The sequence below is a fragment of the Mustelus asterias genome, chromosome 12 (genome assembly GCF_964213995.1).
Source record: "Mustelus asterias chromosome 12, sMusAst1.hap1.1, whole genome shotgun sequence".
NCBI lineage: Eukaryota > Metazoa > Chordata > Chondrichthyes > Carcharhiniformes > Triakidae > Mustelus > Mustelus asterias.
In genome coordinates, this window is record NC_135812.1 from 11,778,451 (window position 1) to 11,804,252 (window position 25,802).

Genomic DNA, 25,802 nt, shown 5'->3' on the forward strand with positions numbered 1-25,802 from the left:
ACAAAACAGCTTGCCTGTTAGATTATGGTGTGACACAGTGGTTAGTGCTGCTGCCTCACAGTGCCAGGGTTTAATTCCAGCCTTGGATGACTCTGTGTGGAGCTTGCACGTTCTCCACATGTCTGTATGGGTTTCCTGCAGGTGTTCCAGTTTCCACCCACAGTCCAAAGGTGTGCAGGTTAGGTGGATTGGCCATGCTAAATTGCTCCATAGTGTCCAAACATGTGTAGATTAGGTGAATTAGCCATGGTAATTATCCCCGCAAGGTTATGGAATAGGGCTGGGAGGTGGGCCTGGGTAAGATGCACTTTCAGAAAATCGGTGAAAACTCAATTGGGCGAATAACAACCTCCTGCACTGTAGGGATTCTATGGTTCTAAGTAGGATACTGAATATTTTGTAGGTAGATTCTTGTTGGGCAAGGTAATCGAAGGTTATTGGGAGTAGATGGGGAATGTGGAACTCAACACGTAAATCAGCCATGATCTTGATGAAGGGCGGAGGAGGTGCTTGTGCATCCACCACTCCTGTCACCCTCGTATTGACAATGTGCTTTCAGCCATCTGGGCTCGGGCTCCAGAGTTCCCTATCTAAAGTTACCCATGTCTCTCTCCTTTTTAAGACATCAATCTCATTCACCAAATTTAGTCACCCAAGTCTAATATCTCCACCTTTGGCTCAGCATCAGTTTTAATCTGATTGCGCACCTGTGACACCGAGTTTCTTTCAGATGGTAAATAAATTCAAACTATTAATCTTCTGTAGTAACTTATTAAAGGCTTTTTTACAGTCCATGTACACTGAATCCACAAGGTTTCCACCGTCCATCATGTCTGATACCTCTTCCAGAAATTGAGGATTGTTGAGAACAATGATCCTTATTGAAATCTATGCTAGCTACTTCTAATTTCTTTTTAAGAATGAAAATAGATAAAGATTTTGCCTTTTTGTTTGCTTCGCAGCTATTAAGCAAAATAACCTGCAATTGCCAATATTGGCTCAATCTTCCTTTTTCAAAAAATGGGTACTGCTCTGACCAGTCCTGTCCCCACAGCACTTCCATGCTCAACAGAGTAGTGAAGCATAATTTCACAAGCAGTTGCAATTGTCTTCCTCCTGTCCCTTGGGATTCTGGGGTGTATCCCAACATGCCCTGACAATTTGTCTGCCTTTAGTTTACTAAATTATCTAAACTTTTCATTTTATCAGTCATAATCATAGGGTGGCACGATGGTTAGCACTATTGCCTCACAGCTCCAAGGACCTGGGTTCGATTCCCAGTTTGGGTCACTCTCTGTGTGGAGTCTGCACGTTCTCCCTGTATCTGCGTGGGTTTCCTCCGGGCGCTCTGGTTTCCTCCCACAAGTCTGAAAGACGTACTGGCCAGGTGTTGGGTTTGGCCGTGCTAAATTCTCCCTCCGTGTACCTGAACAGGTGCTGGAGTGTGGTGACTAGGGGAATTTCACAGTAACTTCATTGCAGTGTCAATGTAAGCTTACTTGTGACACTAATAAATAAACTTTTAAAAAACTTATCTGACGTGATTGGAGAATATTTCTTCAAAATAGCATGAAAATCCCTTCTGAATCTTTCAGTAATTGAACTGAATTGTCCAGAGGAGTAGCTGACTAATAAAATGCTACATTGTAATGATGACTAGAAATTCATCTCTTGGGCAAATGGATGGAATCTCTCTGTTGCAAACTGTCATTTGAAATTGTGCAGTCAGGTTGGATTATCTCGGCTGTAACCTCTTGTAGCTGGAGACTTCAATATGACAGCAGCAGCCTAAATTGGGAAACATCTTTTTAGGTATGACTGGTGCTGCTGCCAGCATGCCCTCCTGCACTTTCTTTGAACCAGGTTTCATCCCTTAGCATGGTGGTAATGGTTGAGTGAAGGATATGCCAGGCTGAGATTACAGATAATGGTCCAGATTTTGTGGTACAAATTATTCCAAAAAAGCCAGTTGATAAACAAAAGCTGTTGATAAACAGCTTGGGCCAATCTTTACACACTTTCATATTTCCATATTTTCAGCATATGCCCCACTAGCAATTCAAATTTTTCAAGTGGTTAGAAATTAATTTAAGCTTGAATAGTTAAGTTAAAATGTTCTAGTGAATTGAGTAGGAAAGTACTCCAATGTCACCCCTTTCATGTATTTGAATGCTAGGTCCCTCGGCATGATGGTGTTACACCTTGGCTACTGGAGGAGCCAGGCAATTGAGCCTCTGACAGGATGATTTCCCCGTTTAACTGCCCATTTGAAGATGCTGTTAGATTTATACCTTAATTAAAGTAAATTCTAATAGCATCATTGTCTTTGTGTTAATTGTATGTAGTTGCTGGGTGTTCACTAGAGTCGCCTATAAATAGACAGACTAAAAATGTGATTGTTGGAGTTAGAAGGTGTATGCTTGTAACTGGAACTCTGTAACTAAATATCAGTATGTAAAGATTGGTGCCAGTATTGAGCAAGTGTTCTGAAGGACAACACTTCAGAACAGTGCAACCCTGGGAACTGAAGTGCAAATTGCTTGTGGAATGATGGCTGCCTTAGGAAGAGTTTTTTTTTAAGAAACCTAAGAATTATTTTGTTACTGGGAATTTCAGTCTGAAGGGCAAATAGTTACAGTTCCATGCAAATGAACTGTATTGCCTGAACTTACTAACTGTTTCCAGATCCTGTATCAAGAAACAAAAAAAAATGCTTGTAATTATCCCTCCGATGCAAAATTCTTTGTTGCAACACCTACTTCAGATTGTGGGAATTGAGCATTTTTCATTCTAGACTGATTCCCAGGAGAACTGATCCACACATCCCCCACCCTATGTATGTGGTTACATCTCATTTTACAGTACCGATACACAAGTGCTCCCCTAGAGTTAAATGGAGTTAAATGGAACAAATTGTATAGGAAAATGGAAGAGAATTGGATAGATATTTGAGAGCAAATGTAGTTGCTATTTGATTTTGAACTGATTAGGTGAATTGTAGAGTCTTTTCCAGTCCTAGACGTTCGTTGTCGCTGTTTTCCTTAATTCCACTGTAAGGTGTGTAAAATCTATAGTCGTGGCGTTAATGCCCTAGAGACCCATCACAGGACAGCACAGAATAGTGGGATGTAAGATTTTAAAGAACCTTATCTTGCTCCAAGTGAAACAATTTTTGGTACTGTTCTTTATTAGAGTTTCATGTTTTTTGGAAAGGATTTGAATTTTTTGAAATTATTTAGGAAGAAATCAAATGAATTTTTTCAGCATTAAAGTGTAATCAAATGTTGGAAATGCTTAAAGTAAATAATGTCGGGTATTTGAAAGATGCTACAACACTTTGAAGTATAACAGATATGCGGCATACTGACTCCAAACCAAATTGTGGTTTTCTTTCACTGTAACAATCTAGTAATGTCTAATCTAGCGTCATATCATAGCCTTGGGACTAAAATTTGATCAGTGTAAGCCAAAACGTACACAACCTAAAATACCATCTTATAACAGAATTTCCTGAGTTGTCTTTGTTTTTGCTGCACTTTCGCTTAAGCTGTCTTTCATAGAAATCATAGAAACCCTACAGTGCAGAAGGAGGCCATTCGGCCCATCGAGTCTGCACCGACCACAATCCCACCCAGGCCCTACCCCCACATATTTACCTGCTAATCCCTCTAACCTACGGATCTCAGGACTCTAAGGGGCAATTTTTAACCTGGCCAATCAACCTAACCCGCACATCTTTGGACTGTGGGAGGAAACCGGAGCACCCGGAGAAAACCCACGCAGACACGAGGAGAACGTGCAAACTCCACACAGACAGTGACCCGAGCCGGGAATCGAACCCAGGACCCTGGAGCTGTGAAGCAGCAGTGCTAACCACTGTGCTACCGTGCCGCCCCGCTTTCCATTGGACCAAGTTGCCACTTTTAAGTTTCTGCCTTAAAATTCCAATCTTAATTATCTCTGAAATAAATAGCAACTAATAATAGTAAACTCTGGGCCTTTTAAGTAACTTTTCAAAAAACTAGGTAATTAAGTTTTAGTCAAAAGATGTAAAAGAAAAATCTCACGTATGCATTGAATTAGAACCGTATCCATTTTTGTGGGCCTGTTTCAAATCTGCCTCAAATGCACTTTTTATTTAAAAGTTGGAATGGACAATTTTTGGCACATCATTGCTGGGTGCTATCTTGAAGAGTTACAAACCTTAAATTTTGCCAACACTGGATTCCAAGAAATTTTAAGCATTAATCCTAGATTTAAACTGTAATTGTCATGCTGAAGTGCTGTTTCAGTTCTTGGCATGAAGTTTCCAGATGAATATCGATTTTTCTCCACTTAAACTGCAAGTAAACTGAAATAAAAACCGAAAATTCTAGAAAAACTGAAGAAGGGTCGTATTTGAACTCAATGTTTGCTCTGTTTCTCTCCATTGGTGCTGCCAGACCTGCTGAGTTTTTGCAGCATTTTCTGTTTCATTTCAGATTCCCAGCATCCACAGTATTTTGCTTTTATGCAGCTAAAGTATGATTGCTTCCAGATTACAAAAAGAAACAAAGTCCTGAATTAGAATTCACTTTGTGGTTGACTTTCAGTTGAGGGCTATGTAAATGAAATATGTACAGCATTATTTGACAAAGTACTTTTGAACATGCAGTTGCGTAAGAACATTTCTTTGGGTTCTTAAATAATAAATACCATTAAAACTTTTCTGCAGTGGACTTAATCAGACTTGGGTTATAATCATAGATGACTGACTCATGCCTTGATCAGAAAATACCATGGCTTTCATAATTGCCCCTTCTCAAGAGAACAGCACACCGATGAAAATTATATTTAAATTATGAAACACTTTGTGAAAAACCCCAACCCTCAGTGATCTTGTGTCATTTTTAATTACGGGTGGACTTTCAGCAGATGAAAGAAATTTGGTTGTTATTGCAGAAACTGATTTTCAGAAGCTAGTTGATGAGGTTCACTCGCTGACCATTTTATGGTCAAATTAAAGGCTTGTGGTGAAGTATGAAATTAGATTGCAATTGCATTGTGTAACTTGTTTGTAAGTGAATCCATGTACTGGTTTTCTAATTGGTTATGCTATTAGAACAAATTCACCTTATTGATTCCCAATTTTAATTATTAAATACTTGCAGAATATTTTTTTCTGAAATAAAAATAATCTGGTGTAATCATTGTGTGTTTGCTATTGAACACAAGTTGAGAGTTTCATTAAACTATTGTACACAATTCAATGCTCCATATTTAAGCTGCCTCACAGCCCCAGGGACCCAGATTCAATTCCTGGCGTGGGTCGCTGTCTGTGCAGAGTCTGCATGTTCTACCTATGGGCAGCATGGTGGCACAGTGGTTGGCACTGCTGCCTCACAGCTCCAGGGACCTGCGTTCGATTCCTGAGTTGGGTCACTATCTGTGGCGTTTGCACATTCTCCCCGTGTCTGCGTGGGTTTCTTCCGGGTGCTCCGGTTTCCTCCCACAGTCCAAAGATGTATAGGTTAGATTGATTGGCCATGCTAAAATTGCCCCTTAGTGTCCTAGGATGCATAGGTTAGAGGGATTAGCAGGGTAAATATGTGGAGTTACGGGAAAGGGCCTGGGTGTGATTGTTGTTGGTGCAGTCTCGATGGGCCAAATGGCCGCCTCCTGCATAGTAAGGTTTCTAAGTGCAGTCAAAAGAAGTGCAAAATAGTCTTTCTTACAGTTCTGAAATGCTAAAGTTTCATTTTATTTTATGCAATTTTATTTGGTTATTAAGTACTAAGTTTAAGCAAATATATATATTCCCTTTGACAAGATAACTACTTGCAAATCCATGCCCTAGTTGTTTTTAATTCCCTTGGGAGAATCTGCAAGGGGAAGATGGGTTTTTGCCCTGTTGTCGCTAGGTTGGAACAGAATCCCAACCAACCATTGTAACTAATCGTCCCAAAACGGTGCTATACTGAACATTTTAGCACTGGAAACTAATCAAAAGGATTCATATTTTTACTTCAGTTATGTTGCATCTACTCACTTTCATTTTAAGCTTCTTGTTTAAAGCTTATCTAGTGTTTTGATTTAAGATGCAGAACTACCACAGACTTCGTACTTCATTATTGTATTCCACATTGTGAAATTGAGCTAGCTGTAAACACATCACATCATGTTTTTAAAGGTAAACATTTTGTATCTATAGTTCTTCTTTTCATTGTGAGCAAATAGTTTCCGTGCTTTTGCAGGTTTTTATTAAGTACAATCCCTTTTTTGAGTGTAATTGTAGTACAATGTTTTGTGCATACCAGTCTGGTGCAATATTGCTAGAGATTTTGCCTTCAGTACATTACCTGGAAGTCATTAGCATTCTTTCCTCTGCATAAGATGATGGGCATGCAGAACATCTAATCCGCTGGGGAAGGGGGTAGCTTCATATAAACTTTTGCTGATGACTTAAGAGACTAATCCTTGAAAAGCAGGTTCTGTAACATGGTAATCGGGTGTTGTGAGCTGTTTTCAGTGGCACCTATTGCCAAGCAGCTGTAACCACTGTTTGTTATGGTGGCGAATGCCGGCTCTCAGCTAGTTCTCAGGTGTGAGAATCCATGTTTAGGGCCTTCATGTCATGCTTGCAGGCATTCTTGAAGCAAAACTTTGGATATCCTACTCGTCATCTGGCTCTGGTTTCCTCGCTAACAGAATATCATTAGCTATGCAACCATTTTCCATCCTGAAAATGTACCCAAGCCACCAAAGTCATCTCTGCTTGTTAAGTGCCAACATTCTTGGATGATTGCCTTTTGAGAGGACTGCTGCACTTGTGGGAGAGATGAAACTCAACGACTTTCATTGTAGCTGTTTGCGATGCATTCTTGGCATCTTGTGTAAGGCCAAACCTTACCTGGGAGATGTTACGAGATATTGATAGTGTTGTGGAAAGAAATGCTTTTTGACCTACTCCCCAAGTGTTTTTTACCAAGTTATGTTTATTGACCAGCAATTGTGATCATCCTGTTCTGGATTACCCCTTGCTATTCCACTTGTATAGCTGTATAAAGTAAATTCATGTTTGCCTTTCAAGACTGAAGAGTCCAAAAATTTCTAGCCTGTTCTCACAACTTAATCCTCCAGCATCAGGAATTAACCTTGTAAGGCACTATTTCAAGGTCTTGAATGTTTCCTTTGTGCAGGTTCAAGCTAACCTACCATGAGAACTATGTAGTTTCAGTACTGTGACCTCAGTTGCTAGTCCACTCACAAAATTTAGAGATTGTTTTTTAAGACTCGCTGAAGCTCATTTATGTTAAGGAAGGAACAGCTTTTGATTGAAGCATTTTCTGGATTTTTCAATAATAGTGCAGCTGTTAGCATTCATTGCAGGAGCACGACGGGTCATTTGACCCTTCAAGCCTGCTGCACCAGTCAATAAGATAATCTACCTCAACTGCACCCTCCTGCACTGTCCTCGCACCCCTGTACCCAAAAAAATCTATCAACCTCTGTTTGGATATACTGGATGACCAAGTATCAGTAGCTAGCTCTTAGGGTTAGAAAATTCCAAATATTCACAACTTCTTGAGTAAAGAAATATTTCCTCATCTCTGGCCAAAATGGCCAACCGGTTATTCTGGTACTGTGACCTTATGTTCTCAATTCTCTCCTCGGAAACATTTTTTCAGCATCTACACTATCAATATCTACCCATTAAAATTTTTCAATTAGATCACCTCCTCATTCTTCTATTCAATCACTCCTCATAAAACAATCCCTTCATCCCAAGAATCAGTCTAGTGAACCTTTGTTCTACTCCCTCTAGGGCAACTACATCCTTCCTTGGGTAAGGAGACCGAAACTGCAAACAGGATTCCAGGTGTGGCCTCATTAATTTCCTGTTAATTATAGTATAGTTTCCTTAATCTTATGATCTAATCCCTTTGTAAGAAGAATTAATATACCATTGTTTTCCTAGTTGCATGTATCTGCATGTTAACTTGCTGTAATGCACAAGGACACCCAGGTCCCTCTGCACACATTTCCCAATTCTTCACCATTCAAAAAATATTCTTTTTTATTTCACACTTTGCCACATTGGACAAAAACATGGCAAATGGAGTATTTTTACCCAACCTGTCTGCAATCTCCTTGCATCCTCCACATAGCTTGCTTTCTCATCTATCGTCAACAAATTTGAATAAGCAGACTGACATTAGGCTACCTGACCTATTGTCCCCTATTTCCATTATTAAATAGCGAATTATGTTAGCCGCCTTCAATCCTTCAGCTGTGCTAGAATCTGAGGAATTCCGGAATATCAAAATCATTGCATCTTCTATCCGTAGAGGTGACTGTATTGTGAGTGAGCAGCTGGTATTGTATACTAAATTGAAGGAAGTACACACAAGCCGCTGCTTTATCTGAAAGAGATGTTGGACAGGTGAGGCAGGAGGAGTTAAAAAGGCAAATGTTTGCATGGGAAGGGGACAAGGTGCTGGGGGTGATGGAGGAGAGGACCAGAATGTCAAGGAGGGAACAGTGCCTTCAGAATATTGACAGGAGGGGAGTGAGAGGTGGTGGTATCATGGTGGTAGGAATTGTGGAGCATATGTTTTAAATTCTGCACCAAATGTAAGTCGGAAACAATTCTTAATGCATTTTATAACTGAATTTATCTCTCATTTGTAATTTGTAGTTCAGATCTTCTGTGACTTACCCTGTAGAAAGCTTAACCAGGCATAAAGTGACTCCAGTACTGATTTGCAAGTTAGTTCATGTCTTCAGTCATCCAATTATTTGAACTGAATGTGTAACAAAAAACAATTTCAAGATTTGATTGTGCTGTAATTGTCCACCTGTTTTGCGCACCTAGCCAATCTATGGAATAGTTTGCAGTTATTTTGGTGAAGGAGCTATCTTTTTCAACTTGTACAACTGAAATTCTTCAGTATGTTTATTTTGTGGATTCAATTAAGGTTGTAGGACCTGTGTGCTTGCACATTATTAGTGTGTGTATTGAAACCAATTAAATTTTCTCTGGTGGCATTGAATGGTGTATTACTGAATTATATCAATGAATAAACAGTACTGGTCTAGTTTTAGCCATTGCCAATCTTCATTGTGTAACAGTGAGAAATATCACAGTCACAGTAGGATAGAAGTTAGTCACTGTGGGGTAGGAAAAGTTAAGATTGGCAAAGTGTCTGGTTTGCTATTCAGTAATTTCTGGTAGTGTTTCTGAGAACCTGATAACATAGAATCAGGCTTTGTAATGGCTGTCAGTTAAGTAGGATGGTATAAAGAATGGCTACTTGGATGAGATACAAAAATTATGCTGCCGTCTGTGGAATTCTGCCTGGGCACGAGTTGAACTTCCTTGGTTACACAGTGCTTTCCACTTGCTGTTAATTACAGACTTGATTAGATCTTTAAGAGTGAAATTTAAGAAAGAGATTAGCACTTTAAATTCCCCCATATACCAAACTTCATGCTTGCACTCAGTTTTCTTGCTGCACTCTTGTTTTCTTAGACTGCACTAAATGAACAGTATTTATAGAATGTGGTAATTATTTTAAATGTTTAAATAACTTGGAGAACAATTTAGTGAAATGACATTTGTTTTAAAGTTGCACTATGTCTAAAATTCCTGGCGTAAAATGGATAAATTGATTGGTGGCCACATTCTCAGGATCTGTGGCTTATCAGGTGCTCTGCTCCTCTCTCTAAAATGTACTAGCCAAGATATGTTGAAACTACTGGTTTTACAACAGAATGGAGATGTTTTATTTAATCCATGATTTTTTTGCTAGTATTTTTCATAGCAAACCATAGCTTAAAGATGTGAGCACAGATTACCCTAATCAAAGGAATAGCGTGTCTAGCAATGTTCATTTGTTTTACTGCCTCTGTTATGCCCCTGTGCCTCATTTGATTGTTCCCTGACAGAAGATGGGCGAAGAATCTTTGCCTTGTCTACACCAACCCTAAAACAAGCATGGAATTATGAGAAAGTTGGCTTATTTCTTCATGGCTAAGCAATTAGTCTATACACTTATTGCCGAGATACTCATGTTGAGCTTACTTCATGAAAAATTGACCTAACGTTGAGTGGTACAGGAATCTGAATAGGCATTTTTTTTCAAGCTAGACAAAGGCCTAAATATATAAACACGTCTCTCTAAAAAGTGTTTGAGCTAATATTTAAATTTGCACCAAAATTATCTGTTTAGTTCAACTAAGTGTCACAAAGCATGATATTTGTAAATATCACGAGATCAATTGTGGGATTTGAAAGTTGCCTTTAAACAATACATTGTGTGATGGTATTACATTGGTTTAAGCATCGTTTCATGTAAGTTTTCTGTTTTGCAAGCTTGCAAAAGGTAAGCCATATCTGCAAATTGAGTGTCAATAAATATGTGCTGCTTTCACACCCCAACTTTTGTATTCGTAAGAAGCAGTTTAACTTGGAATGTGAATTGGGTGTGAAAACAAGAACTGACTCCAAAGCAAGAGTGAGTCTCCCTTCTCCAAGAGTTTGTATTCTATTTCACCATAGCCACTTGACTTTAAATAGGATCTTTTTTGATTGATCAAATGATTAAAGCAGAACACAAGATTAACTTGGGAACATTTTGGCAAAGTTTGTTTCCTGTTTTTACTTAATTATCACCCCAATATTTAGCAAAATGTTTTAAGTGACCAGTTTCACATACAGCTGGTAATCATTGATGTCTTCAAGGTTTTATTTCCTCTCTCTACAGCCATCACTTCCTGTCCTTTACACGCTATCCAGCCAGGCTACCCATGAAGCTGTCCACCTCCTTTGCAGGATGTTAGTTTTTGATCCTGTAAGTATGCAAACTATTTTTCAAATTGTACTGTAAAGCTCCACCTCCTACATGAAAATGTATTCCCGATAACACCAATTTTATAATCTCCATCAGACTATTTTCTACGATCACTGTTAATTCTTGAATATAATGGTGCTCTTTTACTGAAATTCGAAATTACAGCCTCAGAGTCTCCTGCAATTAAAGTGAAATGCAATCAATTTGAGAATTTCTGCAGTTGGGATCTTATCACTTTGCATTGCTCTGGAGATGTCACTTCAGCAATATTTTAAGAATGAGCCTGCTGTACTAGAAGCACTTTGTGCCTTTTCTTAAAAATGCTCTGTCTAATCTATTATTTTCTATACTGGTAATAAAAGTTCAAATTGAAATGGATTTTTTTTGCTTCCAGTTTTGTAAGCATACCTTCTGTAGAAAGGTATATGTTTCACAAAATCATTATAAAGTTTAGGTTGTTGGATGAAGCTTTTGTTCCCTTATACCATAGTCAAAAAGAATTTCTGCAAAGGATGCCTTGGCCCATCCATACTTGGATGAAGGACGGCTTCGCTACCACACTTGTATGTGCAAATGCTGTTATACCACATCAACAGGAAGAGTTTACACCAATGACTTTGAGCCCATCACCAATCCCAAATTTGATGACAGCTTTGAAAAAAACCTGACATCTGTTCGGCAGGTTAAAGGTCAGTGCAATTTTGAATACTGTTTTATAGTTGCAGCTTTCTGATTTGAAGCTTTACAGCATACTAGTTATATTTAACCAAAAACATTTTATAATTGATAGAACACAACACATTGTTCTTGATGCCTTTGCTTTAGGACTGATAAATGGAGTACATGCATCGCTATAGTAAACTATGTCATGCAAAGCAGGTCCCAGGTTCAGCACCTTGTCTCAACTAAGCTTTTGTGGCAGTAGAAGTGGAGTACTACAATTTGTTGCTGTTTCCATCCTAATCTTTGATTTGATTTATTATTGTCACATGTATAGGCGTACAGTGAAAAATATTGTTTCTTGTGCAATATACAGACAAAGCATACCATTCATAGAGAAGGAAAGGAAAGAGTGCAGAATATAGTGTTACAATCTCAGCTAGGGTGTAGAGAAAGATCAGCTTGATATGAGGTAAGTCCATTTAAAAGTCCAATGCCAGCAGGGAAGAAGCTGTTTGAGTCAGTTGGTACGTGACCACAGACCTTTGTATCTTTTTCCTGATGAAAGAAAGTGGAAGAGAGAATGTCCAGGGTGCGTGGGGTTCTTGATTATGCTGGCTGCTTTTCCGAGGTAGGAAGTGTAGACAGAGTCAATGGATGGGAGGCTGGTTTGCGTAATGGATTGAGCTTCGTAGTTTCTTGTAGTCTTGGACAGAAAAGGAGCCATACCAAATTGTGATACAACCAGAAAGAATGCTTTCTATGATGCATCTGTAAAAGTTGGTGAGAATCGTAGCAGACATGCCAAATTTTCTTAGCCTACTGAGAAAGTAGAGGTGTTGGTGGGCTTTCTTCACTATAGCGTCAGCGTGGAGGGACCAGGACAGGTTGTTGGTGATCTAGACACTAGAAACTTGAAGCTCTTGGCCATTTCCATTTCAACCCGTTGACGTAGACGGTCATGTCCTCCACTTCACTTCCTGAAGTCGATGACAATCTCCTTCGTTTTGTTGACATTGAGGGAGAGATTATTGTCGTCACACCAATTCACCAAATTCTCTATCTCATTCTTGTACTCCGTCTTACCATTGTTTGAGATCCGACCCACTACAGTGGTGTCATCATTGAACTTGAAAATTGAGTTGGAGGGGAATTTGGCCACACAGTCATAGGTGTATAAGGAGTATTGTAAGGGGCTGAGGACACAGCCTTGTGGGGCACCGGTGTTGAGTATAATTGTGGAGGAGGTGTCGTTCCCTACCCTTGCTGATTGTGATCTGTGGATTAGGAAGTCTGGGATCCAGTCACACAGGGAGGAGCACAGTCCCAGGCCATGGAGTTTGGAGATGGGTTTTTGTGGGAATAATGGTGTTGAAAGCTGAACTGTAGTCAATAAATAGGAGTCTGACAGAGGTGTCTTTGTTATCCAGGTGTTCCAGAGTTGATGGTGTCTGCTGTGAACCTGTTGCGGGAATAGGTGAACTGTAGTGGATCTAGGCAATCTGGGAAGCTGGAATTGATTTGTATCATGACTAACCTTTTGGATCCCTTCATAATAATGGATGTCAGAGCTACCAGATGAGTCATTAAGGCACGCTGCCTGGCTTTCCTCAGTTAACTAAGAAAACTTAGTTAAAAACTTAGTTCATCTCAAGCCCCCCCCCATCCCCCATACCTGTCTGCTTATCGCTCCACCGTCACCTTCAAAAAGCCTTCTAAGAAACATTTATTTTTGTAACTAAACTGTCATTTGCATCTTTTAATTTCTTGGTTTCTTATTTCTTTGTTTGCATATGTTCATTTTTATCTGTCGTCTTGTCTTTCTCCCATTGACCTGGGACATACTCCATATTAAGACAATTCATAAATGCAAGTTTGTGGAGAAATTGCAGGCCTTATCCCATATCATTTGTTGAAATTCCATTGCACTGGTGCTATTTGAATATTAGCATTGCAGAATTTTACATGCAGTTATATGGTTCAATTATTCACATCTTCAACTGATTTCACTTGCTCAAAATAAAACCTTTTGATGGGAGAAATTGTGAAACAGATCAAAATGATGCAGAATTTGGCAAATTAAACAGTTGTATTCTGAAGACTGAATATAACATTTTCTGTCCTACAGAGCTCATTCATCAATTCATTCTGGAACAGCAGAAAGGGAACAGGGTTCCACTATGCATCAACCCACAGTCTGCTGCATTTAAAAGCTTTATCAGGTATGTTGATGCCGATCAGTTTGGTGTGGAATAATCAATTTAAAAAGGCAGAAACGTCTCGCTGAGTTACAAAGAGGTATTGAATCCAAGTCAATCCTGAAAGGTACCATTCTTTAAGTGAATAAATCAGGAAGCTAATGTTGTTGTATTTTAAAAAAGCACATTGGAATGATGTATTTATTTTTATCCTAAATAATGGAAATTGCATATCCTTGTGAAATGAAATAATTTGTAGAGATTTTAATTTATAAAACGAACAAGAATCTTTTAGAATATTTTCAAATCATCTTCACTAAAGACAGACTTGAGATAAATATGCAAACAAGATCTGAATCCATATTGTATTCCAAATCTATTACCTAAAGTCACTTGGACTTCTTGAAAACAGACCACCTTAATTTGTTTCTGTTTTTGAATTATTGGTGTTTCAGAGGATATTTTTTGCACAAAGTATAAATGTCACCAATCTTTTTTGCCATAAATAGAAAATGCACAGAGGATAATATATAAATAACGTTGGGTAATGTTCAAAGTACAGATTCAGAATTGCTCATTCGTAGAAATTCCACTCTTGGGGGAAGAACTTTTTTTAACTTCTGTCATTACTTTGATATGTTTACCAAGTACATTCTCTATACCTGCCTGTGTGACTATTATTTATATCTGATTCTGAATATTGACAAGCTGTTTGGCTGTGGAAGGCATACCACAAGTTCTGGCCTCCTTACCCTGTTCTCACTATTGCACACTTCCAGTGGTGATCAGGGATCTGAGAGTAGTGACCTAGAGAAGGAATCTCTCCCGCCCACTGAACTGAGGCTGTGGTAATTGTGTACTTACCACATAGCCCTCGCTGAGTTCAGTGCATACTGAACACTTATGTCTTGCAAGCCTATTTTCAACTTGCATATCATAATGAATTATTTATTTTGAAATCTGCATTTGACATCAGTAAAGTTGACGGCACCCTGTGTTAGATTTAAAGTGCTTCCCCTTTGCAGAGCACAGAAGATATTGTAAGTCTAGTTATGGATAAGTGTACGTTTTCCTCTAAAGCTGAGCGATCGATGGGGCTAAAAGTCAAGTCTATCATTCTTTCAATTTGAAGGTTTAGCAAAATTGAGAATATGCACCTCAGTTACGTCGGAAGTTTTTGATTATTTTTCAGTTTTTAAGCAAAATATCGTATCCTTGTCATTCTTGGTACTATTAATAATGCCATTAAATATATTAAGCTATTTGCAATACATCCAGAATAACTGATTTTCAATCAGTTAGATTTTCATTACTCAAATGAGGTATAATGTTTTGGAATCGGTTCTGTTATTGACTTGTCCATTAGCCATTTAAAATGCAACAAATCTGTCGTTCGTCAATTTTATTGACCTTTGAATGAAATTGATAATCAGTGTGAGACGTTTTACAGCAATATTCAGACTTTTTTGATTGAAGGGCCTCTTTACAAATGAATTGGCAATCACCATCCACTCATAGTGTATATTACTCCTAATAAGCATACCAAGAGTGTTTTGATGATGCTTTTGAGAAAACGAGTATTTACTTAAAAATACTATGGAATGAGTGTGATATTTGGTGCACACCACTCATGGCTCGTACCAAGCTCACCTCCAGCTGCCACTTATTCATCTAACCTTGACCACAGAACACCCACAGTGCTCGCATCATCCATCCATAATGCTGATGGGTTCATTGAATCCTGAAGTGGCTGCAGGCCCCAGTTTGAGAACTATTCTGTTTGGCCAGTTGGAAATGAGCAATATGAAATGAATCTGGATACATTTTAAATTTCTATAATGCTTAATTATCATCATAAAGCCTGAAATGATTTATATTCTTTTGATTTTTTTTGTCCTCCAACAGCTCCACAGTAGCTCAGCCCTCTGAGATGCCTCCGTCGCCACTGGTATGGGAGTAAGTGGAAGAAACTACTGATGACAAACATTTTAGGTTCTCACTAGAGTCTAAAATTTGCAGTACCATTTATGTCGGGACAAGTGTGTAATTTTACTTATAAAATTTTTAAGAAGTTAAAATAAACCACTGATAATTGTAAAGAATATACTTTTAGGAATATGCTGGACTTGTATTTTTTAGGGATAAAATTGGTGGTTATGCTTTGAAATAAAGCAGCTTTAGCAAGAGCTGCACAGTTTGTATGTATTTATGGAACCATGTGCAGCCTTCGCTTTTTGGCTTTGGAAAAAACAAAAGCTGCACTAAAATGAACTAGGTGTCTTGACGTTGAAGTGGGACATGGAACAGGCATGTACAGGATCTCTAAGGAATCAACGCTGACCCATTCCTGAAGACACTTGGAACCGAGGCTGGCTAAGAATACAAAGTTTATGCCGACCAATCATGAAGTCACGTCAGTTGATAAGGCTATTTAATGAAATGGGCATGTCACCTGACAGATCAATTCTTTAGCTTCTCTTCAGAGCTGTGACAGTGGTTTGCTGTTGTTTGTAAAACATTGTGATTAGAAAGAGATGGAGTGAGTGTGGATTTATCACTCAAAGTAATTTATGTTTCCCCAGTCCCTTAATTATATTTAACCAATTTTTAGAAACATTTTGTTTTATTTCTGCAGTCAAACCTCAAGCATGCATCATCCCACATCACTTGTGTATATAAGTCCAGTGTTGGGTAGATTTTAAAAGTCTTGACATTACTGTATAGAGGAATTAGCTTGCACATTTTAGGTCTGTGAAATATTCCGTGAAAGTTATTTTCTGCACTGGACAGTGTAACAGGAAAAAAAAAGCAGCACATAGGCGATTATGTTAATTGTGTCTTGTGTCTTTAGGCAGAACTGTGTGGAAGTGTTGATCTGAAACGTCACAGTAGTGCAGTTTTAATATCCTTTCTGACAAATCCTTATCTACTGGAACACTGAACTATTCTGTGTATATGTATATATGAACAGAAATTGAAGGCTCTACCTCCAGGAGTATACAACTTGGTTTGTTTACCTCCACGTTTTTTTTAAAAACAATTCAGCGTGGGGATTTAAAACTTGAATGTCCCTTCCAGCTTTTATATTTAAGAAAAAAAAGTTTTTCACATGTACGAAGGAACCTTTATGGATTGTCTTAAATACGCAATTGTATTCAAAGCTGAGAATATGACCCCAGGCTCGGTCATTAGTACTTGACTGTTAAATAACTGTAGTTCATATCTGTATTTAGCATTGGACGCTTGCTGCGAGTGACCCAGAGCAAAGGTGTGCACAGATTTCAGTTAGATCCCTAATCCTGTTTTCCTTTTAAAATTTTAACTTAAATGAAATAATGGCTTGCTGTGACACCGATTGTCATGCTGAAAATTGCATCTATTGACAATTAGGAATAATAGAGGTTTATGAATTTTAAAAATACAAGGTTATTAAGCCTCGAACTTTAACAAATGAAGCTTTAAAGGCTTGTATTTGAAGATTTCTGTTTTCAGTAAACGGGGGCAAAAAAAAAAGTCCTGAGAGCCTGCTGAGAAACCAGTTTCAAGACTTCACCTGAGGTTCATCGTCCTGTGACACATTTGCCGGTCACTTTGTACAATGTAGATTTGAAGTACAGTGGTGGAAATTCATTAAATGTGACATTTAAAAGAAAATCAATGTGGTACTAGTGAGTTTGTCATCACATATTTAGACACAAGTCCTTTTATTAAGTTTCCCTTTCTGATTTGTGATTTCTGTACCTAGCCATTGATTCTCAAGCATCTTTGAGGGAAAACCTATTTCTTGAGTTTAATTATCTTATGCCATTAGTTACGTGTTGAAAAGGCACACATCATTATCTTGCTTTATTTGAATATTCTAAACTTTGTGTGCTCTTTTCTGTGAATTAGAACTTTGCCCACAAAAGTATTACACTATAATCTCTCCATTCTGGAAATGTAAAATCCAGGAATGCCAGTTGTCCAGAAACTTTTTGAGCAGACCCAAGCAACTTGTTTAACTTGTGGCCTGCCACTCGACTGTTTGGGCCCTGCAACAAATCAAGAAGGCATGGGCTCACCTGATCTTGGGATCAAGGGTAGAAAATGGATGATGAGTTAAAGTGACTGTAGCACAGGAAAATGCAAGTGTGTAGATAGTCACTGTTTCTCTTTACTGTCTTTGTCAGTCTGTCTCCCTATATCTCTCTGTCTTTCGATCACTTCCTCTATCTCTCTCTCTCTCTCTCTCTCTCTAATGGTCCCTCTCTTGTCAATCTTTATCTCCCTCTCCTGATTTCTCTCTCTGGCTGCTGGAGCTGAAACTTGGAGGATACAACAGTTGAAAAAGTGGAACAGTTTTTATTTCTGCTTTACAATGTTTTAGCACTGTTTTGTGTTTCAGGTAAATATTTATATCTGCAATGTTCACCAGTTCACACGTTTGTGGTTAAGCATTCTAATGTAATTCCAAAATCCAGAAATTTGTCCCAAGTGTTCTGCACTGGAAAGGTTATGGTATACTTGTATAAACTGAGTTTTCCTTTCAGGTCTTTCAAAAAAATGTAATCCAAAAGTAACCATTTGCAATTCAGTCAGTTTTTAACTGCATCTTCATATAGAAGGGAAAAATCCACTCAATGACTGAAGTTATTTTCGGCACTGTTCAGTTTGCTTTAGAATGCCATATTCAGGGTTTGTTTGGTCAATTGCCTTGAATTTACCAAATTCACAAACAAGAGAATGAAGTAACATGGTGAAGAAAAGATGTTTTTGAAGAAATAAAACTGGACCTTAATATTAAAACATAAATGAAAATGGCATGCATGTGCTAAATGCAATCTGAGCATGAAGGTTACTACACATTGCTATGGATTCAAGCATCAACAAATGAGATGGATATGAACATGTAAGTTGAGTAGTGTGGATTGGTATTTCGGTACTTGGCTTCATTTCTTTAAATAGATAATGATGAAATGTTAGTTACAGTAACTAGTGTTCATCATGCATGGGACATGACTATATTCTGTATGATGGGTAGTTTGATAGCTACAGAGCTAAATGTTTTGGCTGACACTGGAATTGGAATTCCCACTATCATTGATATTCACAAATGCACATATCCATAGAGTTGCGATTCATTTATGAAGTTGAGAGAGATGGAAAATGACAAACGTAGGAGAAGTGTTTATGTACTGAGACCTCTACATTGTTTTACTAACAGAAGGAAAAAACAACAGGAAAAGGCCATTCAATCTGTCAAGCTCCCTTCCATTGGTCAATGGGTTCTGCCCATATGGCGAAGCTTCTACAAAGTTTTCTCCCTGATATCCAAGGTGATTGAGACCTGACCAATTACTTTCCATAGATGACAATTCCAAAGTCTTAAGCTCATGGCAATAAACACTGTTCTCTACAGTATTTATCTATCATTGCTTATCATTATCACCATCAATCAGTTCCTAATTGAATGTTAACTCGGGCAACGAAAGAGCTGGCTAAATCACATTTGCTATTGATAACAATCATTGATTTGGGGACAAGGTTGAGAGTGATGTTTTCTAAATTCTCACTTGGCATTTGTTTATTTTGTACTTCTAGTTCTATACCTGTTTCAAGGTTAAACATACTACTTGCATCCACATAATCAGTGTTTTTTGAGCTCTAGTTATTGTGAAACTACCCTGTCTGAATAATTTCTCCAATTAAAATGCATCTAATTTTATATAATACCTCAGTCGCTGAAATTCTGCCTCTTTACCAGACTTTCTGAAAATACCTGATCCCAATCATGAAGCCTTGAAAGATTTTATGAACGAATACTCAGATAAAAGGCTTAAGTGTTCCTTTTTTTCAAAACCCCTGCAATCCCCTAAATCAGTCATTTTCACATGAACAAAGGCTGATGTAAAAGAATTATGCATATTTCCCTTTTCTTTTTGCAACTTTGTTTTTCATGAGAAAACTGCCTTGGATAAAAGTTTGACATTGAGGTTAGCCAAATTAACTTTTGTTGATCCTAATTAACTGCAGCCACAAGCTAAAGTAATTCAATTCCCATCCCAGCATTGGGTTCAATTCAGTAATCCCCCCCCCCCAAGCCAAATTTCAGAAGTCACCCACTATTGAAACAAATTAAACAAAATAAATTAAACCTGTTTTAAAGGGCAATGCATCTTTGTAAATAATTGGCACAAATTATGCCAAATGGCTGCACACACAAAAAAAATTGTCTTGATGTTGTACCAGTATGGAAAGGTAATGTATTAATGATCTATTTGTCTGATTTGAAAACTCCATTTAAGGAATTTCTCCAATGCCTCCAAGTTTATTTGGTGATTACCTGAATTAAATATAATGATTGTTGGGTTTGATCCTAATTTAGCCTTTCTCTGCTCTTGCTAAGAACGGTGCAATTGAGCAGTGTACCCCTGAGTAGAAAGGGGAGAATTGGCTTTCCTATATTTCTCATTCTTTTCCACCCTTCATAAATTGTTTTAAAAGATTTTTGTTTTTGGCCAGGTTTGATGATGGAGCCTGTCCTCCGACCTAGTATTGGACATTGATTAGTAGCCTGACACTATATCTAATCTTGGATGACATTGTGGCAGTTAGATGAATACAGATAAGATTTCATTTCTGAAAATCTAGCCATTTATATTACAGAATTCTTTTTTGATTTCACAGATATGTCTTATTCAAACCATAGCTTGCACCTTGATGGAGAGTATGTAGTAGAGGCAGCTTAATACATTCTGATTTGTTTTAATTTTTCACCTAGAAGTCTGTCTTGTATTACTATAATTAGAACCTTGGTAATTCTGATCCATTGCAATTTATGTATAATGAATGATGCATGAATGTATAATTAAATTTAGTGATGCATGTCACAGCTGGCCTAGATCAGGTGATTGGCCTGCATTGTACATTTAACCATGTGCAATTACAATGCACCTATCCCCTCCCAAATTTTGAAATGGCATTGCATCCTTAAACCATTGATTTGTACACGTGTACTGTTTTTTTTCTGTGGAAGTATATTGTACAATAGAAACAGGGGAGGCATACTGATATTACTGCTGGACAAGAAATCCAGGATCCAGGTTAATGCTCTGGAGACCTTGGTTCGAATTCTACCAGAGCAGATGGTGAAATTGAGTTCAATCAAAATCTGGCCACGAACCATTGCCGATTGTTGTAAAGACCCATCTGGTTCACTGATGTCCTTTAGGGAAGGCAACCTGCCATCGTTACCTGGTCTGACTTGCATATGACTCCAGATCCTGCTGCAATGCAATTGACTCTTTAAACACTGCCCTCTGAAATGCACTCAAGTTTGAGGGAATTGGGGATGGGTGATAAATGCTGGCCCAACCAGCAACACCCACATCTGGTGAATGAAAAAAAAAGACCCATTCAGCCTCTAGAAATTTTCCTACCACTAAAAATTTCTACTTCAATTCCATCTTTAAATATTCATTGCTCCATATATTTTAATATCCATGTGTAGCAAAGATTTGTGTCTCAGTCTTGAGTATTTGAATTGACCCTCCAATCTAGAGCAAGCTACAGATTTCTGACTCTTTTGTGTAAAACATTGTTTATCAAATGGCCTCTTGTTTTGGATTCCACCATCCGAGGAAATGGTTTATTCACATCTACCCCAATGGGCACCCCTGGAATCATCTAGACTCAAAGGAACTCTCGTCAAGTTTATGTCCTCCTTAAGTCCTGATATTCACACTAGTTTTTATATCCTGAAGTGCTCAGATTTTTGTTACAGAAATAGAAGAACTGAAGAATTTTGCAAGAGAGTAAAAGCAGTTTTTCCTTTAGCTACAGGGAAATGGATTACAGTTGAAATTTGGATAACTCTGGGAAGGAAATCTGTTGTCCACTTCTGTAGACTGTAACTAGACTATAAGCATTCCAGCAATGAATTGGTTCACTGCTGCAACTTGTGGACCCTTTACAGCTTAAAGAGGCTTGTGCCAGCTCCTTGAAAGAATGATCTGATTCGTTCCATACCGCCTACTCTTTCCTGGTAACCCCAGGAAGTGTTCTTTTCTAGGTACAGATCACTTTACCTTTTGTAAGTTATCATTGACTCTTGCTTCCAACCACTGGGTGGCACAGTGGTTAGCACTGCTGCCTCACAGCGTCAGGGACCCAGGTTTGATTCCCCGCTTTGGTCACTGTCTGCGTGGAGTCTGCACATTCTCTCTGTGTCTGCGTGGGTTTCTTCCGGGTGCTCTGGTTTCCACCCACAGTCCAAAAGGTGTGTTGATTAGGTGCATTGGCCATGCTAAATTCTTCCTCCGTGTACCCAAATAGGCGCCAGACGAGGGGAATTGTTAACTTGTCCTGCCATCTTCAGAGAAGTTGTGAACCCCCAGTCTCTCTGTTCCTGTGCCTTATTTTAAAATTATACCAATGGAGGCATTCAGGAGGCCATTAGATAATTATTTGAAAATAAACAAGCGACAAGGGTACAAGGAAAAGGTTGCGGGGGGGGGGGGGGGTTGACACTAAGCCTTAATACTCATTCGGAGAGAATGGCGTCCTGCACTTTAACAATTATGTGATTTAGTCGATGACTGGATGGGATTATTTTTGTTTCAATGTAGTAGGTTAAATTCTTTAAGTTATTTAATGATTTGTTTAATCATCAAAAAGACCATCACCAAGCACACGGGGCAACACATTGCTTTTGTATCACAGACAAATGCAACAGCGAACTTGTGCGCAATGCGCACCTGAAAAGCCAACTAATATAAACAACCAGTAGGAGAACTCTGTGGAAAGGACAGGATGAACCAGACCCAAATGCGGATTAAAGTCGCGGCAGATTCCTTCAATTCAGCTCAAATGTTTTGCAGAAGCGTGGTGGTTATTTGCTCAAATTCCAGAGTAGCACTTCACTCAGCCTTTCTGCTGTGGCTGCAGGGCCGGAGTGCAGAAACAAACTAAAGGAAAAATACTGCCGCTGCTGGCAATGTTCAGCAGGTCTGGCAGCCTCTGGAGAGAGAATTTGGAGTTTACGTTTCAGGTCAAGGACCTTTCTTCAGGACTGACATGTTGAACAAAAGTTGGTGCCATACTACGGTTTAAGGAATACAGCGAACAACTTAAAATGCAAGTTATAAAACCAGCACTACATATTGGAACAGATGATTCTTCGTTTTTTTTTCTGTTTAAGCAGTCTCCTCACGGTGTTTGTTGAATTCTAGGTTTTAAGAATAATTTCATATTGAAGTTGTTGAATTTAGTGACTTCCCGACTATCAATAATTTACATAAAAACCGTGACTTTTTATTTTGCTCCTAGTTTAGCTGATCTATAATTAGGAGTGCCCTTTGTGGCATTAGCTTTTTAAAATGTTTAATGCATCGTAATAGTACAGGTACAATAAGTGGTTCTGAACAATGTCATTTAAATGAGAGTGGGAACTGGCCACTTGTTTGCAACATTGAAACGAGCGGTTAAAGTAATTGCTTTTCTCACGTCGGACGGATGTTTGATTTTCCATCACGTCAACTGTGTCTCCAATCTCAAGAGCAGTGCAGTGAGGTACAGCAGAGACTGTCTTGATGTGAGGGTGATCCATTAAGGGAAGGCGTACACTGGCGTGAGTGGAGCCCAGAACCTGTCCACCCTCCCCAGCTTTGGAGAGGGCTTGTTTGTACCTGCGAACGACAGGAGTGAAGCTTGAAGGAATCTGTCAAGAAAGAAACCGTATCCTCAAATCGCATATTCATATTTTTAAAAACGCATGGAGGAGGTGAATATATTTTACAGAGGCCTTATTGATTCTGACGTGCGTTAGTAAGATGCCACATACATTACGACACACGCCTGGTGACATTAAGCGTGAAGAGACTCCACTTCCAACGAGTTGTTCAGCTGCCACTGAAAGGTTGGAATTTAATTTGCCCAAACTCAGCTCTGAACCATTTAGGCTGTAAGCGAAGGTATATCTGCGCAGAACAGTCTGTCAATGTGATATCCCCTGCTTAATTGAATTGCATGCTATTAGAAACAGCGATTTACTAGGTGATCTGAGCAACTTCCGCTGAAATAAATGCCTGCCCGGGACTATTAATTTGTGGATCTTGGCTTTCATTATGGCCAAGATGTAATAAATTATTAAAATAATAGCCTCTAGTTTGAAATCCAAGTTAACATATAGAGATGGAATTTGATTAATCAAACGGGAATCGATCTGTTTTGCCAATGGCATGAGCCAATTTAGCAAAAATGAAAATATGCAAATTGTATCCAGGATAGGAATGGAGCTGGCGGGAGGAATTAATATCAAATACTCCCTATTTTGATTCGCTGGAAAAGTGCCACTTCTGGACTTTCCGCTTGATTCCTGCTAGTTACTTTGAGTTGATTTATTGTCACATGTATTAACATACAGTGAAAAGTATTGTTTCTTGTGTGCTATACAGACAAAGCATACCGTTCATAGAGAAGCAAATGAGAAAGTGCAGAATATAGTGTCACAGTCATAGCTAGGGTGTAGAGAAAGATCAACTTAATGCAAGGTAAGTCCATTCAAAAGTCTGACAGCAGCAGGGAAGAAGTTGTTCTTGAGTCGGTTGGTACGTGAACTCAGACTTTTGTATCTTTTTCCAGATGGAAGAAGGTGGAAGAGAGAATGTCCGGAGTGCGTGGGGTCCTTAATTATGCTGGCTGCTTTGCTGAGGCAGTGGGAAGTGTAGACAGAGTCAATGGATGGGAGGCTGGTTTGCGTGATGGATTGGGCTACATTCGGCACCTTTTGTAGTTCCTTGCGGTCTTGGACAGAGCAGGAGCCATACCAAGCTGTGATACAACCAGAAAGAATGAATTCTATGGAGCATCTGTTGTAACTTTCCTACGGGTTAATAAGGTAACAATGGATTGATTCAACCCCTCTTCCTCCCCAAGTTCGCATCTGCAATCTCTCCTATGTTTTCTATTTGCTGTGGAACCCCAAACCACTGGTTATCCCAGTGAAGGGAATCTTGGAGGCATAGAGTCAGAGGTTTACAGCATGGAAACAGACCCTTCGGCCCAACTTGTCCATGCCGCCCTTTTTTTTTTTAAAACCCCTAAGCTAATCCCAATTGCCCGCATTTGGCCCATATCCCTCTATACCCATTGTACCCATGTAACTATCTAAATGCTCTTTAAAAGACAAAGTTGTACCCACCTCTACTACTACCTCTGGCAGCTTGTTTCCAGACACTCGCCACGCTCTGTGTGAAAAAATTGCCCCTCTGGACCCTTTTGTATCTCTCCCCTCTCACCTTAAACCTATACCCTCTAGTTTTAGACTCCCCTACCTTTGGGAAAAGATATTGACTACCTTGTCTATGCCCCTCATTATTTTATAGACCTCTATAAGGTCACCCCTCAGCCTCCTACGCTCCAGAGAAAGAAGTCCCAGTCTATTCAGCCTCTCCTTATAACTCAATCCATCAAGTCCCGGTAGCATCCTAGTAAATCTTTTCTGCACTCTTTCTAGTTTAATAATATCTTTTCTATAATGTGACCAGAATTACAAGTGTGGCCTTACCAATGTCTTGTACAACTTCAACAAGACGTCCCAATTCCTGTATTCAATGTTCTGACCGATGAAACCAAGCATGCTGAATGCCTTCTTCACCACTCTGTCCACCTGTGACTCCACTTTCAAGGAGCTATGAACCTGTACCCCTCGATCTCTTTGTTCTGTAATTTTCCCCAACATCCTACCATTAACTGAGTAAGTCCTGCCCTCGTTCAATGTACCAAAATGCATTACCTTGCATTTGTCTAAATTAAACTCCATCTGCCATTCGTCAGCCCACTGGCCCAATTGATCAAGATCCCGCTGCAATTGGAGATAACCTTCCTCACTGTCCACCATGCCACCAATCTTGGTGTCATCTGCAAACTTACTAACCATGCCCCCTATATTCCCATCCAAATCATTAATATAAATAACAAATAACAGTGGGCCCAGCACTGATCCCTGAGGCACACCGCTGGTCACAGGCCTCCAGTTTGAAAAACAACTCTCTACAACCACCCTCTGGCTTCTGTCAAAAAGCCAATTTTGTATCCATTTAGATACCTCACCCTGGATCCTGTAAGATTTAAC

At 39.0% G+C, this 25,802-nt stretch overlaps 1 protein-coding gene across 2 annotated transcripts in view; it reads left to right on the top strand.

The window, feature by feature from the left end:
- nlk2 (nemo-like kinase, type 2) overlaps nucleotides 1-17,357 on the top strand; it is a 148,693-nt gene extending 131,336 nt beyond the window's left edge. The window contains exons 8-12 of one of the 2 annotated variants that reach the window (XM_078224740.1): nucleotides 7,805-7,858; nucleotides 10,746-10,832; nucleotides 11,323-11,521; nucleotides 13,621-13,714; nucleotides 15,596-17,357. In XM_078224740.1, coding sequence (XP_078080866.1) covers nucleotides 7,805-7,858; nucleotides 10,746-10,832; nucleotides 11,323-11,521; nucleotides 13,621-13,714; nucleotides 15,596-15,650 — 489 coding nt within the window. In that variant the 3' untranslated portion in view covers nucleotides 15,651-17,357. The remainder of the gene's footprint in view (nucleotides 1-7,804; nucleotides 7,859-10,745; nucleotides 10,833-11,322; nucleotides 11,522-13,620; nucleotides 13,715-15,595) is intronic. The other variant, XM_078224741.1, reaches the window with a different exon arrangement.
- The last annotated feature ends 8,445 nt before the right edge of the window (nucleotides 17,358-25,802 follow it).